This window comes from Prinia subflava, chromosome 3 (genome assembly GCF_021018805.1).
Source record: "Prinia subflava isolate CZ2003 ecotype Zambia chromosome 3, Cam_Psub_1.2, whole genome shotgun sequence".
NCBI lineage: Eukaryota > Metazoa > Chordata > Aves > Passeriformes > Cisticolidae > Prinia > Prinia subflava.
Genome location: NC_086249.1, coordinates 31,464,844 through 31,484,966, shown reverse-complemented (window position 1 = coordinate 31,484,966; position 20,123 = coordinate 31,464,844). Strand labels below are relative to the sequence as shown.

General features: G+C 39.2%; 1 protein-coding gene across 8 annotated transcripts in view; it reads right to left on the bottom strand.

Moving 5' to 3' along the window:
* Positions 1–7,140: 7,140 nt before the first annotated feature.
* Positions 7,141–20,123, bottom strand: part of YAP1 (Yes1 associated transcriptional regulator) — an 87,690-nt gene continuing 74,707 nt past the window's right edge. For all 8 annotated transcript variants that reach the window (XM_063394553.1, XM_063394548.1, XM_063394555.1 and 5 more), the window contains 3 exons: positions 16,212–16,342; positions 12,055–12,167; positions 7,141–11,434 (listed from right to left, as the gene is read on the bottom strand). In XM_063394553.1, the coding sequence (XP_063250623.1) occupies positions 11,196–11,434; positions 12,055–12,167; positions 16,212–16,342 (483 nt within the window). In that variant the 3' untranslated portion in view covers positions 7,141–11,195. The remainder of the gene's footprint in view (positions 11,435–12,054; positions 12,168–16,211; positions 16,343–20,123) is intronic.

Here is a 20,123-nt window from a genome sequence, read left to right as displayed (position 1 = left end):
ATTACTCCAACAGTACGATTGTCCATTGTAAGGAATTACCAGAAAAATTTGCAGGGTCAGAACTGCACCTTTCTGAGGTGTTTTCCTTAGATAACAACAAATTGCAGGAGCAACAGGGGTTACTAGGGTATAAGGAGGGGTCCATAGCTCTGAAACTCTAGGAACCTGCATTTTCTAACTAGTCCTTGAGCTCCAGCACTGGGCCCAGTTCTTTGACCTGGTGCTCAGGAGTGGACCTCAGAGGTCAGCTGGATCTTTCAGCCACCCCGAGGCCAGGTCAGCTCCATCCAGTTTCTGAGAGATGCTCATCAAACTTGTTCTTTGAATGCTGCCACAACAGAGCTACTACAGCCTCCTCAGGCACCACAACCAAACAGCCAGTTTAAAAAGTTTACTCCAGTGTAACTTCTCACCCTTTACTCCACAGATAATAGATTCATAGTGGCATTTGCCTTTTACTTGAAGATCATCTTTCCCCATTTAGTCAGCTTTTCTGTAGACAAACAGCCCAGCTACTTTAATCTTCCTCTCTCACACTTTCTTCATCATCACTGCTTGCCTGTGGAGCATGTTCAGTGCCTGTCTTTCATCAAATGCTGTACCCAAAAGTCTCACCAGCACTCCAGCTGCTCACTGACATGAACTAGCACAGGATTCCCTTGTGTCTGTTCTATTTGCATTTGTGCATGCCATGAGAGCATATACATTTATTTCCCAGTTAAATAACAGATAAGTCAATTTTGTGTTGATCTCCTGAGTCACAAATGCAATTTTATCTACAGAGCTCATAGGTCCTAATTTATGATTCCTATAGGTTACTACTTAGTACATTTGTGTGTATCTGTCTCAATTGGTTTGTCTCCATTTTTTCTCCAAACGCTTCATTGTCTGATCTCATCTTATGGCACACTCGAAGCCCCTCCGAATTTTGTGTGTATTTCTGAAGTTCACAAATATGTGCAAAGTATTAGTTCATATAAATGCATAAAATGTAAACATCTCATCTGAGATCTGAGTATTTGGATAACACAGAAAGTATAACATCCATTTTTACAGATGACACAATGGGAAAAAAAAAAAAGCAAAAAAAAAGCGCCTAAGCTAGTAGCCACTGGAGTCAGTTCTAGAAGCAGAGTTTGAATATTATGGGATATAAAAATCTGCTGTTTGTTTCAGTAGCAGGCTCGGTCCAGTGCAAGCACAGCATGGAGTCCAAAGGGCTGATTCAAGATCTCAGGGCACACAATCATAGAACCATTATGGCTGGAAAAGACCTCCAAGATCATTGAGCCCAACCTTTGACCAAGCACCCCCTCGTCAGCTAGACCATGGCACCGAGTGCCATGTCCAGTTGTTTCTGGAACACCTCCATGGATAGTGCCTCCACTGCCTCCCTGGGGTGCTGAGGGGGCACTCCATCCCCTCATCCCAATCACCAATAAAGACATCAAACAGGCCTGGCCCCAGCGCAGAGCCCTGGGGAATCCCACTTGTGACTGGCCCCCAGCTGGACATAACTGCAGCCACCAACCCTCTCTGGGCTTGGCCATCCAGTCAGTTCTTCAGCAGGCAGCAAGCAGCGCCCCTGTCCAAGCCATGAGCAGCCAGCTGCTCCAGAAGAATGTTGTGGGACATGATTCAAAGGCTTTGCTGGAGTCCAGGCACACAACATCTACAGCCTTTCCCTCATCCACAGGCAGGTCACCCAGTCATAAAAGGAGATCAGCTTGATCAAGCAGGATCTGCCTTTCCTAACACCATGCTTCCAGACTTCTGGCTTCAAAAGCATCCTGAATCTGCTTCAGATGCCTGGACATCTACTTGTCATCTTACCTTCCAGTGCTGCTGCTCTAACAAAGACATACCTGGCAACAAAGTCAGAGCACAGAAGTAGTTACACTCAAGTGCAGAGTAAATCCATGTTAATACATTTTAAAACAGTCTAGGCCCACCCACGGAGGCATCTTAAATCTTTAAAACCAAAAGCAACCCCAGCATCTGTCATGGGATCTTGGGGATAGCAAAGTAATCCAAAAAGCCATCCTAATCTCTATTTCAAGAGAATAGCTCAAGCAAGTACCACAGTATGTGCTATGTATCAGTGGAACATGGCACTCCATGGTATTAGGAACCCATTTGGGGTTAATCCTTGCTAGGAGTAAACTCTTTGCTCTATAATGTACTTGTTCATGTCTCCATAGCCACACACACACGTCTCTCCTTGTGATGTTCAGCAACGGAATGCACACACACTAAGGTGCAAAGCATGGATGATGCATTAAATGTTAAGGTAAAAGTCAGTCTACACAAATCTGACCTGCAGCCAGCTTCCCTTTGGTCTCAGCTTAAAAGCAAAATATACTCCCTCACAGATGGCAGAGATTGGAAACCCTACTTCTCTTACCCCAGCTCTTCGGTTTTAGGTTTTTTGTGTGCAAGGTGCCTTTAAACCTGCAAAAGCTGACTATTCAAGACTGGTTTCTTGAGAGGCAGCACAACAGAATAACACGTGTGTTCGTATTCTCTCATTATTCGTTCTGGTTTTCTGATTGAAATGATTCTATGTCACACCTAAACCCCTAAATATTTAAAAATATGCAAGAACCATGCAGACTTTGTAACTGGGATGACACTTTAACTGTTTTTTTTTCCTTGTGAAGCCTAGAACAAATATAATGCTTATGAGAAACTGAGTTGTCTTTAGGCAGGAAATTAGTGTTTATATATAGAATACTTATATATAGACACACACACAAATGCAGGCAACCATACTCTATGCCTGTATATATGTATCATGATGCAAGATTTCTCCCTCCTCACATTCATGATCATTCAATGTACTTCTACACCTAAAGAGTCACCTGGCTTCCCAGAAGCAGCTCAACAAGAAAGCTCAATCTAAAAAATAACTGAACCTTAAGGACTTAGGCACTAAAATTTTGAGGGAAGGAAGAACTGGTGCAGGTTAATCTGTCAGTGGTAACTGTGCACTCTACCAAATAGAAGGGAATTGAAGCTAACTGGTGAGCAGCACAGCAGGGCCAACTTGAGTCAGTTCACCCTTCTTACTGAGTGTTCACATGCCAGTGAAAATCATCATCCAGTATGCACCAATATATGACCTTCCTGCAATGCATTTGTGAGTTTTAAGTTGTAGAATCAGATGCATACCTTATGCTACATTGCAAAGATTATATTCATATGTGGTGATATCACTGAGTAGAAGCCCCGAAATAGCACAGCTTGAGAATGAATTAATAAGGAAGTGCTTAATGCTTAACCCTCAAAGCATTTTGCAAGCGTTAACATTCAGTGCTCCCAGGACACCAGTAAAACCATGCACACAGCTTTCCTGGGAAATGGCAAAATGCCTCGCTCAAAGGCTCAGCAGGAGGTCACATGTGCCATTACAAGGTGGGAACTGTCTTTATCCAGGGCAACGTGTACCCAGGCAGGTTGTACCTGACTACATTTTAAAAAACATTGTTATCCTGTTTCAGAAGTTGCCAGTGCAATCACTTCAATGATGTGGTCATCTGCTAGATGTTAGTGACATTGAAAATAAAATGCAAGCAGATGTGAAGTGTCATGACCACCAGATGTCTTCAAAGTAAGACATTTCCAAGAGGAGCTAAGAAACACGGTCCTCATGCTGCAGCAGAACACGTCTGCTTCCTTCCTATTTTCCTGAACCTCACCAGGGTCCATTACTTTCTTTTCAAGGTGATGATAAAGCACAATCCACATATTGCAATAGCAAACTTCACCAGCAGAGATGACATTTGTGAAGAACCTGAGCCTTTGTGAAGAGCTTCAACCTGAACTGCAGTCATGGATTCTCATGTAAAACCGGCTTGTTTTCCAAACCATGGCTAGTACATGGATAAGAGGAACTTGGATGCTGATACTACTGTCTGGGTGACAGATTTTCTAGCATTCTTGCCACTAAGCTGCAAAGAGAAATTTCTATTTCTCAGTGATCTATTCGTGCTTATCACATTCACATGAATTAGAAAAATCTATATCCACAGAAAGATTACCAGATCGTGAAAGGCTGTTCAGAGGAACAAAAACCTTTAAAAGGAGACTCAAGTGAAAAACAAACATTTGAAGAATAAAGGAAGTCACGGTTTTACACACTGGCAAATACAAATCTAAACTCCAGGGCTTTAGAGCAGTTGCTTGCAGAAGCTGTGGGCAGGGATGAAGGGGGTGGCAGGTACAGCCTGCATTGACAGGGGAGCTTTAATCAGCCCAGCAGCTGTCACCTTCTGTAGCACTGACACGTTTCTCAACCACAGCCTGAATCTCTCCCGTATGGCAAGAGTCAGGCCACCCCACAGGCTTTGCTTTTGCCAGCAACTTCTTGGACTACACAGGCACTGATAACCACTTTCAGGCTGAACCGCGCTGGCCTAAGCAGGAGGCACCTCAGTTACTGCCACTTGCTGTGAGGTATCGCCACCTAAGCCACACTTAGGCTTAGGCCTAAGCACTGTGGGTTTGGGATTTTGTCACACACAAATACAACCGGTTACCTCGTTTCGACTGTGGACTTTGACAGTCCAGGGTTGCAGCTGAACCTCTCAGAGGCCTCTGGGTCACACTTCAACAGCGGATGATGGGTATGAAAGAATTACATCCTTTGGCAAAGTCTGAAAAGGGCCCCTTGTCAGTGGAGCACGCCTAAAAATGAAACTATGAGAGAACGACTGAATTACTCTGTCAGCTTAAAAAAACCAAACCATAGCTAACATCAGGTTAAGGGCTAGGCAGGATTCCTCCAACAGGCACCATGGCACTCCCTGCCCCTGCTAGGACAGCTGGCTGCAGAAATCAAAGCAAGGACACAGCCAAACTTTCCCAGCCTCCAACAAGAAGAGGAATCCACAATCATTCAAAAAAATCATGCTTGCCCATAACCATCCTGTACCAGAAGTTGGGCAGCAGCACGTTTGGAGTCAGACTGTAATCCTGTGTTACATTATAGACCTCAAACATGATGGCAGCTGGATTTAAGAGTGGAGGAACTCAGCTCTCCTCTGGGGACAAACAACACTTAGAATTACAGTCCACAGTCTTCACGTGTTAGGAAAGCAAAACTCACAGATGGTAAAGACAATAAATAATTTAAAACACACTAGAGCAGCTCAGAATTGACATGTATGGGAGGAGGAGAAAGAGCATTTCAGGTGAGATTGAATGTACCATTTTTATAGAGCTCTAGTTTGTTGTTACAGGACATTGAATAAAAAGCTTCTTGGGCTGCTCCTGACCCCTCCCCTCAAAAAACAAAACAAAACTAAATAGCCCCCTCCCAGCTAATAGACAGGAAAATCCCACAAAACTTCTTTGCCTCTCATGTTCTAAACCAAGCCAATTTAATATAGAAAACGCTATCATCAGAGTGACCAACTGCATTTCCACATAGAGAAAATAAAAACAGTCTGTGACAGCCTCGATCTATAGCATTCACGGCTATGACCTCTGCATTAAAGACAGAGGAATATATCTGGAAAAGTAAAAACCGTGAGTTTTGCACAAAATCCATTAAACAGCTTTGTCAGATGTGCCAGTACTTTTGTTTCTCACTCAACATGCTCCCTCAGTGCCTAGAGAAAAACACATTGGCTGTTTTCTTTAAGAGGCATTCAGTACTGGATATAGTTGGTAAAAAGCTCTACCCTCTGTTCTAAAGACAATTTGATTCTTCAGTTAAGAGCTGGATTCACCATTTCACATCAATCAAGATCTCTCATCTTGTACTGACATCTTCCTATTTTGATGGCACCTAAGTTTAGAGGGTGCAGATAACTCCTGTTAGCAATAAGAAGTGGTGACAAGGTCAAAAAGCACACCTTTACTCTTCAGAAGGAACATATAAACTCTGGATGCTGATACTGTAAATAAGATCAGTGGCCTTGGTTTATCTCTGAATGAACCTCCAAAACAGGAGCCTAATCTCAAATAATTATTCTGCTGATGATCCAAGATGAAAAATGCTTTCTTTGGCTGATAACCTGCACTTGCTTCCTTGGAAGCATATTATTTCTGGCTTACTGAAACAAATACTTTTTATTTTTAACTAAGTGTTGAAAATATTTCAAAGAGAATTGCCAAGTGAGCCTGTAATACCTGGACCAAATATCCTGTTTTGCAGTAATACAGTCTATTTAGGGCTGCCTCAGAAGGTCACTCATACTTCAACTACTGCAATATGTCACCACCTTATAAACGAGAGTGATATCAGCAAACAAAATTGGTGCCTTATCATTCCCTGGCACCGGCCGCCTACTCCCAGGTGGAAGGTGTGATGTTACGTTTAAGTTTAAAGGATCTGGGTGACTAAAGCTGGCCATGAACTCAGAAGTACAAGACAAACTGACAAATCCATCAAGGGCTGTACCCTTAACTAGGAAAACACACAAATGTGCCGAATTCCACAGGGTTGGGGCATTTGGTGCTGAATAGTAACAGCTCTGGAACTGCTAAAATGCAAACAGTATATGACTTTGGACTTTCCACATTGCACTACACTTAAAAAACCCCCATCTTTCAGACTGTTATACAGAAGGTCAAAATTAATGAAACTTGTCAAGATACTTTAAACTAAAATCTTCAGGCACTTTCAAGGCATATCATTACATATTTCACAATTCATAAATCAAAACTTGGAAATGAAAATAGTGTGTCTTTATTGATAGTCTGCCACAAATTAATGCATAAACTTAAGAGTCAGCCAAAAATGTATCTGCCATCTGAACATGGCAAGCATTATCTGCAAAAATGGATGCTTTCTTCTAGTAGATACCAGGTCTCACTATAGTGCCATTTGCAATTACAGTATTGTTTTACACAAGCTGCATGATGTTCACCAGAGTCACTGTCTCTTCATTACTGCAAGCACACAGAGGTGTAACTTTAATGTTAAGCCTTTACTGAAGCCAGTGGAACTCATTTGTCTCTCATGTGAGCTTGCACACCATATTTGCAGAACGGGAGTTTATGACTACAAAAGCAATGACAAGGGGGACAAGAACAGACGCACTACAACAGGCATTCCAACAATTCAATGCATCTATCTTACTGAAGGGAATCACATCTTTACATACTACTGAATGTTAAAAACAAACAAGGATGTTTAAGCACAAAGTATATATTTATACCAAATAAAACAACTGAAAAAGTATTACATAAAGAAAAATAATGTAACAGAATGTACTTAAGTACCTAGCTTACAGTCATGCTCGTATCTAAAAATAACATTGTTAAGTAATATATATAATTTTGGACATAATTCTCTAACATACAACATGATTCTGTGATTCTAAATGTGGAGAGTACTTTTTCCATGATACAGAACACAAATTATTTTATACAGGCACACCTGCTAATTTGTATAAAAACATGCTTGTAAGTGAAAAGGTCACTGTAGTACTAATTTATCATGTAGTGTTAATCACGTTGAAATTGTCTCTTCTCCTTTTGCATTGGTGAGCGCCAACACTGAATGGTACAATATTTGATCCATATGGTTCACTGACACTGCAACCTGCTCCCAAGCAGTAGCCCTGCCCGGGTGTTAACAGTACAGTTCTGTATAGCCCCATCTGTCTGCATATAGTGTATTTCAAACTAACAGCTATTACAATTATTACAATGATTTCTGTTTCAATATATACATCAGTATAAAATACTACCCAAAACACTTTTGCATTTCAAACAATTTTAACCACTTCATCAAACAATGCATTTGCAGAATTAAAAAAAAGATCCAAATTAAAATTGATTGCCAACAGTACAGCATCTCTATGGTATGTTTCCTAGTAAGTGATAAAACGGAAATGTCTTAATTAAAATAAGTATCACAAAACATAATTCATGTTAGAGCAGTTCAAGGATTCCCAGTTTGTCAGTATCTACCCTAAGCAGTGCTACCCAAATACAGTATAAGCCGTTTAGTGTTTCTACAATGAGAATAAAACATTCAAATATTAAAGCTGTGACAAACACACAAAAGCAAGGAAAGATAATTTGTTCTGTACTCATTTTTGTTGTCACAAGGTACAGCACATCAGGAGTTTGCACTCAGTGCATCATATCTGGTTGTGTGCATGGACTGGGGAATGAGGTGCTGCAGAGCAGCGCTGCACAAAGGGACCTGGGGCTCCTGGTCAGTGGCAGGCTGAACATGAGGCAGCAGTGCCCTGGCAGCCAGGAGGGCCAACCCTGTCCTGGGGGCATCAGGCCCAGCATGGCCAGCCGGGCAAGGGAGGGGATTGTCCCCTCTGCTCTGAGCTGGGGCAGCCTCACCTCCAGTGCTGGGGGCAGCTCTGGGTGCCACAAGATAGGAAAGACACTGAACTGGGGAGAGTGTCCAAAGGAGGGCAATGAAGGTGATGAAGGCCCTTGAGGGGAAGCCACTCCTCATGGCTGTTGCCACTTGGTCTGTTTAGCCTGGAGGAGTCGAGGAAAGACCTCACTGCAATCTACAACAACCTCATGAGGGGAAGAGAAGGGGCAGGCACTGATCTCTTCACTCTCAAGACCAGTGACAGGACCCGAGGGAATGGCCTGAAGCTGTGTTAAGGGAGGTTTAGGCTGCAAAAGGTTCTTCACCCAGAGGCTGTTTGAGCACTGGACCAGGCTCCCCAGGGAAGTGGTCCCAGCACCAGCCTGACAGAGTTCAAGAAGCATTTGGACAATGCTCTCAGGCACTTGGTGTTAAGTTTGAGATGTCCTACACAGGGCCAAGAGGCCACTTGATGATGCTGATGGGTCCCCTTCCAACTCAGCTTATTCTGTGATTCTCTATGTGCTATGATACCTGGATACAACTGTGGAAGACAAGTGAAAAAGAATCAACTCTGAATTTCCTTGCTGTTGTGGTTTTATGTCAGATAATTCAAGTTATGAAAACTTAGTGTCTTTTTCTTTTCCTGAAGGGAAGGAGAGAGAGGAATTCATAATGAAATTGCAAAAATGCTACTAAAATCCCTATCATGGACACAATACACTGCTTTAGGAGCTACTGTGTCATTGCACAATATAAGTGGCCTATTAATTGCTGAATTATTGGTGTAGCAGAATATACATCATTGTGAATGTGTTTTAAAAATTGGTATTTTAAAATCTGCCTGTATCCCATAACAAGCCACAAAATTTTGTGTTTTGCAAACACTAATATGTAAAGCAGTAAATGTACCTATATAATGGCAAATTTCAAATCTCTGCCTCTGCTGCTTCAGTTTTTAAAATGGGATTTGGTTAAGAGTTTTCATTCTTTACATCATCCTAAACCAAAATTATTCCTGAAACACAAAAGAAATCCAAATGGCAATAGTAATATGATGGGGGTTTTAGTTTGTTTTGCTGATTTGTTCCTAGCTTAAAAAATTATCAGTGTCTTTAAAAAATGCAAAACAGTAAAACCCAAAAAATCTCTCCTCAGGAGAAGTTCCTGCTGAGAGTTTTTTTCCACAAGTAAGTTTCATGCTTACAGTATCTTTATAGTCAAGTTATACACCCTTGAAAATAAAGGCTCAAAGATGAGAATGGTGACAGGCCCTTAATTATAGAGGTGTTAACTGGTGACACTACTTTTCATCAGAAAAAAACCCAAAAGCCCCACAAAAAATCATAGCTTATATTGAAAATTTGATTCATGCTCATTTTGTTCAGTTAAAAATACTCTTTGGAAACTTGTGTCAACTCCTGCAGACAACTTAGTGATACATCTTTTCCTGTTAAAATAGAAATGATTCATATTCATCTCTACCCCATGCTAAGCTCTACTACTAATATACACTTCATTACCTGCTCATGTCACCATCTAACACATATCTTTACATTCTTCTACTTATAGTGTCCAGGGCTTATTTTTCACCAAACAGAACTTGATAACTATTACAGTTAGAAGTTTTTATGAGAAGTTTTTTGGTGTTCTAGCCTTTTGATTGCAATGCACAGTGATATTAATAGTTCAGAATTTTTGTGCGTGTTAAGAGAAACTTTTTATAATTTTTTTTCCCCATTAAGGATTTTAAAATCTGAACTCACTTAAGAGACCAAAACCGAAAACCAGAAGAGAGATTAGATGTAATTTTAAAATGGTTCTGCTACTTTAAAATGTGTTTAAAATTTGTACACATGACAAAGGACTGTTAACTTTTACATTGCTGTAATCAGATTCTAATTCAAAGTCTCACAAATACACATGAAAAATAAGCCACTGGTCATGAAATCTAATGATTACATTCCAAGCTAGCCTTTAAAAAAATTAAAAAAGTTACAGGCAAAACATACTGGTTTATGTACTCACTAGCTTATCAGACTACAATAGGCATGGTTTAAGTATAAAAAATGCAGGCAATTCAGATTTAAATAAGACTGTGTGAAATCAGAAAAAACCCCTTAGATTTCACTATAAAAAAAAAACCCAGAACACCTATAATTACTTCCCATCCTACAGCTACAGTTAAACGAACTAACAAAAATAATCAAAGTATTTTTGACAAATGGAAGTTAGACTAGAGTATGTGGCAACAATCAAAGTTCATATATGTTTCTATGTAAAATGATTCATGATTTAGTATAACATAAAATACGAACAAGAGCACTTTGTGGCTAATGCAAGAGCTACTAGTAGGAACACTTAATGCCAAACAGTCTTCAGCCCTCCTTTACGTTGTATCTCCAAATCAGTATTGACTTCTTTTGACCAGATACATCATTTTTGGCTTGTCACCCCAGTACGTCATGTTTTACCACTTGCCACAGGCAGCAGGAGACAACTAGCTGAGCAAACTACAAGCAGTGACATGCAGAAATTAACTCTCAAATCTGAGTACTTAGATAAAATGATATGCAAGCGCACACTAGGACAAAAGGAATGGCATTCGTCATCCGAATAGGCTCATCATCCCTCCCCACCCCCCTTGAACAGTAGTTGCAACAGCAATAGAAAAAGATCAAGAAGATGTCTGTTCTTCAGAGTCAACTGTGGAAAAAAGTCAGCTATATATAACAGCAGCGATGGACAAGGAAGAGCAAACCCAAAGAATCTTGTTGAGTATTTGTTCATTTACTTTTTCTGAACGCAAGCCAAAGTGCACCACACTGGCTTGTTCTGAACTTCAGATGTCCTAATCTCCTTAGATCCTTCACAGATTTAGAATTCAGTCTCCCTGAGGCCCCTATAACCAAGTAAGAAAACTCTCTTTATCTAGCTTGGTGGCTGCCAAGACAGATTCCATGTCATTAAGGATGTCAGAGCTCAAAGCCTCTTGCAGACTTGGCATTAGTTCTTCTCCTTCTATATTCATTCCATCTCCTTCCAGTGTCCCAAGGTCCACATTTGTCCCTGGAATGGCTTCAAGGTAGTCTGGGAAACGGTTCTGATGGGATGGTATGTTACTTTGGCCGATACTGTCACCTAGGCATAACACAAAGATGGATATTAAGTATACCGGAAGCACCAAACCTACAATTTATCAGGACAACTGGTTTAAGGTTAATCAAGTACCTCTTGCATCATACAAACAGTGTGACTCACAGAAATCCACCACAAACCCCAAAGGTAACTTGACTGCATACAGATGCACAAAGAACGTGCCTTTGTTTCCAACTTTCACCTACTGACCCAAATCTTACAGATCTTTGATGTCACTTAGCATAATTTGATTTTTACACTTTAAGGAAAAAGACAATACTGAGTCAAATATAGTTTTGGAGTAGTGTTAACAACAATGTATGAGGTACTATTCTTAGCTCTGAACAACATTACTTCAAAAAGCAAACACACTCAAATTCTTTATAAAAATAGGAGTGATACTACTTACAAGCAATTTCCCCGTCCTCCCAATACAGTTGATTACAAATATATTTTTTCACAAATCTAACCATAATGTCTCTATCAGAGAAGTAGGGGAAATAAGAAAAGGTAGAAAAACCAATGCAAAAAGTATCACAGCTTTTCAGAATTGCTTGTTTTCATTGCAAATAGATACAAGTGTATTTGGAAAACGTGCATTAAAAATGTACACAAAATCAGACCTGTATCCATCTCATCAACACTGTTCAGGAAGTCATCTGGGGTTCTGGGTACACTGTAACTGCTCATGCTAAGTCCACTATCTGTGCTTTCATCTCTGGAGTGATATGTTCCACTGCAACAGAAGAAAAGGTGATAAAAAATGAGGGTACAGCACTGAAGCAAATAAAACACATGCTTGTTTTGAACTAATTCATGGCTTTGAAAACATTGCTACCATGAGAAATCCCCCACTGTAATAAAAAACTGAAGCATTTGCATGAGGCTCCTAGGTTTTATTTTATGCAGACCTTTTCCAATTAAAACTATATTATTTGGATTCAACTCAACTTGATGAGAACATACCTAAGCAGCTTTTAAGAAACTGCTTACTTGTGTTGTGCATAATTTTAATCTTTTCACACACACCCACCCACAGCTAAAACCTTTCGAAGCATATCAGATAACCCATAATGATCATAAAAATAATAATAATTATGGTGCACCCTTTTATGCTTCCATAAGGATAAAAAAAGAACTTATAACTAATGTTCCCATGTTTAATCAACCACTGAAGTGTATTTTTAGGTCACTGCTGTTATAAATAGTTGGAACTCCTTTAGCAATTCCTCAATTGCTTCCCACTGCTGCATTACTACTTGTTCAGTCACACATATCAAGGCAAGAGAGCACCCAAATATAAATCAAATACTGGTACAGAAGCCATCCTATAAACAAACCCTGCTCAGAATGATCTTGCTGACAGAACAGTTAACCAAACTGATGGCACGGGGCCTTACATGCCTTCACTTTCCTACTGCCATCTCCTGCCAGCGCAGCAAGCAAGACCGAGAGAGGCCCATGGAGAATGTGGCATGTGGAGGGGAAGAAGGCCCGTGTGTGGAGTTTATATAGCACGGTTTTGGTAGCAGGGCTCTGCAGGGGTCACAGTGTGACACAGCAGGAGCAGCTGATCCCGTGTCACCCAGCTGCTTCCAGCTGTCTCCAAAGTGGTCCAGCTGCCCAAAGCTGAGCCCATCAGTGACAATAGTGGTACCTTTGTCACAACACATTTAAGAAGAGGGGAAAAATGAGGAATAGCAGATGAGAGAGAGAAATAATAATACGTCAAAGCATCAGCCCTGCAAACCCCCAGTGAAGAAGGAGGGGCTGGAGGTGCTCCAGGTGCCAGGGCTGAGATTCCCCCACAGCCCACGGTATAGCCCATGGTGAGGCAGCTGTGCCACTGCAGATTCAAGGGGGAGCAGAGATCCACCTGCAGCCCCTGGAGGATCCATGCCAGAGCAGGGGGATGCCTGAAGGAGGCTGTGACCCCACAGGAAGCCTGTGCTGGAGCAGGCTGATAGGACATGTGGCCCCACAGAAAGAGAAGCCCATGCTGGAGCAGCTTTGCTGGCAGGAGCTGTGGCCTGCATAAGCAGCTGTTGAAGGCCACCATTATCTCCCTATCCCCTGCATCTTCAAATATTCAGTCTTGACAAAATATTTTCAAAATCTGTATTTCTTCAGGTTATGGTAGCATTCACTGAGAATCTTTACTGATTTTCCATCCTGCATCCTAAATGAACATGAACTTGAGTTACTGTTCAAATTATCATTTGAAGACATACTGATTCTCCTCATGATGTACTTGTGAAGTATATAGTATATGCTTTTTTGTCAAGTACAAAGAACCAAAAAAATTATAAACAGCTATTCAACATTGGATGCCAGTAGAATGCCTTCAGCCATGTATATAAATATATATATATAAACATATATATATGTATATATTTGATTCCAGGAGGACATCTTTGCCGTACAAGAAAGGAACCTAACATTTCTTTATAGATAAATTATAAATATTTCTCTTTTTTTATAAAAATTTCTCTGATTTAAAAACAGAATCAGCACACATTTGATACAATCCTGGTAATTAGATGTAAATCCTAGTAATTAAACGATTTAGAACTTCTGTGAACAAAAATGCTGGTTTACTTTGTGGGACAAAATACTAAAAACAGAACTGAGACTATGCTGAAGTAAATCACTCCAGTGGAGAAAGCTTTTTGGCTGTTGCTCTCACACTTGGAATGTCCAGCATTTCTCTTCAAATCACTCCTCAATACACATTTCCTCTTTCTTCAACAAGGATTTGTTCATTTAGTATTCACACCACCCAAAATCACCACATGTAACTAAACAGCATTACCCAAAATAGAGTGGATTCTTCAACTAATCATTGTTAAAATATGTGTATACAAAAGAAGAAATACCAATTTAGGAGTTAAACAGTGAACGACCATCACAACCAATATAAATCTAACCGACAAAAATATATAAACAAGTGTGGCAAATCAAAAGGTGAAATAGTCTAATGAAGTCTGCACTGATGAATATCCCATAAAAAAAATATCAAATATACCATAATGACAGTAAGTACTGAAGACAGCAGGCAGATTTGATTATGCATTTTAGGTCACTACTGAGCATTATCTCAAATTGCTCCAACGTAGAGATTTTCTGAGATTTTTTAATGCTTTTATTAGATAGGCAGCAGAAAATATTAAACAACCTAAACCCTGAATATATAACTCTGGGACGTAAATTTAGTAGTGTCTCACCGGGAACGTTATATACACGCAATAAATATAAAAAGGAGCATTTCTCCAAGTCTGAACTTGAACATAAGGAATATCAACAAGATCTTTAGATCAAAACTACTGGACTACTTTCTGAGACAGCAATGCATAGTCACAAATATCCTTTCTTAAAAATCCCTTTCCCACACCCATATGACAGAACTAAGTGTGGTGCCACACATACACCAGCCTAGAAGGAAAATGTTCAGACCAAAATGCAAATTAAAATAATCTGAACTTAAGTCAAATAGAGATTTCCATTATTTTGCATGGGGTAAGGGCTACATTTAAAAAAAATCCAGTTAAATATATATGCAACTAGCATATAAGCAGCATCTTTTTGCACTTTGGAGTAAATATCAACCTGCAACCAACCAAATTACAGAACTAGCTTTTTTCCTAGCTTTTTCCCCCCCCGCTTTTTTTTTCTAGCTTTTTCCTCTTTTCTAGTTAATGGCAAAGATCCATCACTTTGTATTTTGTGTGTGTGGACTCACAATGGATAAACTGCATCAGTCCACTACTGTGGCCATTTGAAACCTAAGGATGCATTTCCTTCAGGTCAGAACCAGAAGAGGTTTTGAAGATGTGAGGACCTGTATGATGTATGATGCCGACAGCCTTCAAGAAGTTCAAGCTAGAATGTTACCATACCACATCAATACCATTGTCTACCTACAGAGGCTTCCCATAAGAGAGCACCTTTAAACTGCCTCGTCAAAATCTTTTGTTACAACAAAGCCGGCACAGTTGAGGCTCACGTAAGAACACCCTACAGGATGAATTCCATGTAGGATAATCCCTCCAAAAACCATCAAGTTTTCTAATCATAATTGTCTGTGTAAGAGATAAATCTTCCCAAAGGGATTACCCAAAATACAGATACCACTTATCTCAAGCTGCAGCAGTGTCTCTAAAGTTGTAATGTTTGATAGGAGGCATTTGCAAGCTGAAATTTGAACAGTATTTCCAACAAAAGGAACACTTCAAGTCAGAGGGATTTAGGAAGAAGTTTTATGAAAGACTAGTCTATACTGTAAGATTCTAAATATCAAATGAAAATACCCACTTCAAAATAATACAGCATTTAAAATGAAACATGCCACTATTTGTAGACCTAACATTAGCAGAGTAAAAATACTGCTAAATACCTGAAGTGGAGGGGAGGGATGAATGGAGAAACCTTAAAATGAACCTCAAGCTGTAATCCTAAATGTGCCTCACAGTTAATTTGATCTCACAGTGAGCGATTCACAAATTCTTTGAGTCAGTAATTTGAAATGACTGTTAGTCAACAGATTATGCAGAGGCAAACATGTTATGACTTTGAATAAAAACCTTCCTACAAGTCTGAACAGACTACTTCCTCCCACAGGAGACAGCTTTTAATCTTCAACTTTTACTAGACTTGCCATTTAAGGAAAGATTCATTTACAGCTGTGGCTCTTGGCACGGACAGATGTTCAAAATAAACTATTACACGTACCAAACAGAATTTTAAATCAAATTTCTTTCCTCTAGTAGCTGCTCCTACAAACCTGTTAAGAAAGGGATCAGAACTATTTGTAGTCATTGTTCTCAGTTCCTGAGACATTCCAGGAGATGACACGGGGTTTTGAGTTCCACCGTCTTGCTCCATTGTTGGAAGCTGGCTACGGAGAGCCAATTCCTAGAACAGCAGGAGAGGGAGAAACAGAGATCATGTTAGGCATTTGATCATGTTAGGCACTTTTTGGATACATAAACACGTGACATTATAGATAATTGATGCTTTTACTGTTTCCAATTACAAGAGTTAAATGTAATTAAACTAAAGTTTCTGAGGACAAAGCAAGAATTTGTACTGGCTTCAGTGAAAATACAAGTTCCAGCAGCCATGGCCAGCATTACAGGGACTGCACTGTAAATGTATTTATGGATATAAATATCTGTATGTTTACACAAACATTTTCTAGTTCACATCAGTACCTTTCTGCTAAGCCTATACTTAAACGAAACCAAGAATTGTTAATACTATCTGACCCCTAATATAACCTGTTTAGCTCTGCTAAATAGCATTTTATCCCCATTTCTTTTAAATTCTGATTTAGTTCCTGGCTTCCTTTGTACTCTTCTTGTTTCAGTCAGCAAACTTTTAAGTCTTTCCCTAAAAGTTTCCATTCCATTTTTCTGATTGAGGCATGCATTTGGAATTTCTGACTGAACAAATCAGTGATTACTTCCCTAGGCAAATTTCAAAGCTCTTCAAATTCTGAATAATTTCTTAGTAAGACCGAAACACTGCCCTTCTGAAGTTACAAACCTAAACTGCATATAGTTTTTTACAGATCTGAATGTTCACCAGCTTGAATCAAACCATCCATTAAGCTTTGAATTACTAATTAATGAAAGTAAGTGTTAACATAAAATGAATTATATTAAAGGTGGATGGAAATAAGTACTATTTTATGTCATTTCCAGTGACGCCTCTCCCCTTTTAAACAAGTAATCCATGAGTTACACATGTGAAAATAATTTTCTTCAAGCAACTCTATTCCAACATCATCAGTGTCTCACCAAGACTGAGCTTTATTACTACAGAGACTGGTAAATCTATTGACTATCCTGTCACCATTACTGGTAGTATGTGACTTCCAGGCTGTGTCTGGGAAGATAATCTCAGGCAAAACCAATCCTGTCAGTCTTGACAATACTCATTATTTCTCACTTGTAAAACGAGAGGTCTTCATCCATTTTCAATGACAATCTTAAGGACTATTATACTGCAGTTCTTTAGTATATAAAACTATCTTCGCCCCTATTCTTCTTCAAAGTTATTTCTTTTTAAGAAATCCCAAGGTTATTTTATTTTTATTTCCAGCAGACTGTGTATTGAAGTTTCCCTACCACCTGGTTTTCTTTTCTTTTCTAACCTGCATATGCTTCATTCCCATTCCTATGGATTACTATTGTATATACTCCTTTAAGTTCTACATCTTGCACTAGAAAACTTTCTCATACAGTTGATTAGATCTCTGCAGATGTGTACAAGCATACCATTGGTTTTTGTGTTCATCACACCCAATTACTTCTTCAAGTAAACCCACCCCTCTGCTCATCACCACTTATATGGCCACTGCTCTAACAAACAGTAATAATACTCCATCCCATTTTCAGATCACAGGATGTTAAGCATCTTTTAATGATTTCTAAAGGCTTATCCATATGATTTACTTATGTAATAAAACCAAGTGTAAAGTATAATGACATAATGACATCTTACTTCACAGCTAGATTTGCAGCCTTGTATCAGTCACAAGTTACCTGACATACAGGTAGACTTGTCCATTTGAAAAAAAAAGAAAGAAAAAAGTGTTCTTTCCTGGAATGCTTCCCAACAGTTTTCTGAAGAAGGCAGAAGGTCTTAGAGCAGCTATCCCAGAGATGGCTCAAGAACTGCTCACTCATGTGCTCTGTACTTTTCCCTTTCCCTCTTGGTTTGATCTGTACATTACATCTTTATTTCCTTGGGCTGCAGTCCCTGATTTGGATGAAGAGGAGGAGCCGTAAGCCGTAAGTGCCATCAGACTGCAGAAGCAGCTTAATCACACGCCAGTGCCACAAAGAGTGGTAACAAAGCAAAATCTAGTCATTTCCGTATGTAAGCTAAAATGACATTTTATCTCCTTTGTGTGGCCTTTCCAATCAGGACTGCCTCCTGATTCAGCAGTTGAGAGGAACATAAGAAATCCATACACGTCCCCTTTTCAAGAGCTACTGACACACTAGGAAAGAAAAAAACCCCACAATTTTTCTTCTGTTACCTTAAGAAAAGAGTCAGTACAAAGGAACAAGAAATTTGGAAAAACAGGGAAATTACTTTTATACTTTTCTAAATCCTCAGAGTGCAGGAGAAGTTGAAGTTTCATCAATACATGAACTTAAACAGTATGGTAAAAATAAATGTAGCTCAAGATACTAGCCAGCTAAAACAAAAAAGAATCTCATTTTTCTAAAGGCCCACTAAAGAGATATATTAAACCAGGAGAGAGAACTGTATTTTGCCTATTCTTTGGCATGTACTATGCAGTAAAACTAGTATTTTTAAAACTAGTACTACTTTTATCTTTGTTTCAACAACATTGCTAAAAAATGCAGAAGTGAAACTATTTTTAACTATTTATAAGTAGCATTACTGCTGCTTTTTCAGCAGTCAGAAGTGCTTTCCCCTCAAAAGAATGTTATTACTCATCTAAGCAATACATTTATGTCATTCTGGGAGTCTGAAAGAGAAAGGAATTACCAAAAAAGACAAGCTATTGAGATAGCAATTTCTAATCATTCTGCAAGATAAGCAAAGTTTCCTAAAGGTGTAAAGAATATGTTAAGATAATTTTTCCTAAAAGGTGTGTAAAATGGAAGCTGAAGTTGTGTTGTTTGAAGAAGTCTTTTCATTTCTCCTTCCTTACAAACCGATTTTGCAATAAAAAGTTGTATATTTTCTACACTTAAAAAAATGTATGGGAGTGTCCAAGTCTCTTCCAGCTCCAAACAGAGCATTGTGAACTCTAGGATTTCAATTCATGCTTTAAAATATATGCTTTATTAGAACCATTTAAAGTCTGGAAGCAAAAATAAAACAATGACAAAATCCTGGCTTAGATTTTTATGAATTGATCTCATCCTATTTTTTAAGTATGTCAAACTTGTTTTAAGTACCTCTGGGAAAGGAAAAGCTTAGTATTCCTATTATTAGCACAAAAGCTAAATTTTGGTTATTACATAGAGACCAAAATCATCTGTCATCTCCTTAAATAAATTTAAAAATAAGGCCAGCACTGTGTAATTTATCTGGCTGATCTTTTTTTTTTTTTTTTTAACAATTCCATACAGATTAAGTTTGATATGAAGTTACAGGTCATTCACACTATGTCCAGCTTTATAAAACTACCCTTCTGAGAGCATTTCTACCTTCACTGGCTTTTGAGGAAAGGTAGATGACTTGTGCAACTCACTTATATTCTTTCTGTGTTAAAACTGTGATATGCTACTCAACTTCACTTGACATGTCCTGATAACTGGTTTTGCAAATTTACTTTAAAAGCACCAGTTGTGACATTTCTGCCCCCAACAATCCAACCATGTGGACTTACAAATGATCCACAGGCTTTCCTGGGATGGGAGAGAAGTTTTTGGGGAAAGAGAAGACCATAACACTTATGGGCAGACTTAGAGCACCAGTTGCTTCTTTAGATTAAGTGTTTGCACTCTTGTGAGGGCCACACAGTGACAGCACATATACAAAAGAAACAGGGAAGATAAATGAACCCAGCAATGAGGAGTTGGGCAATTTATGAGGACTGAGTGGGAAATGCACCATTCACTGCTTCAATCACGACACCCAGCACAGCCAGTGAATGCAGCTCTGATTTACTATACAGACTTCTAAACAAGGTATTTATCCATAAAGA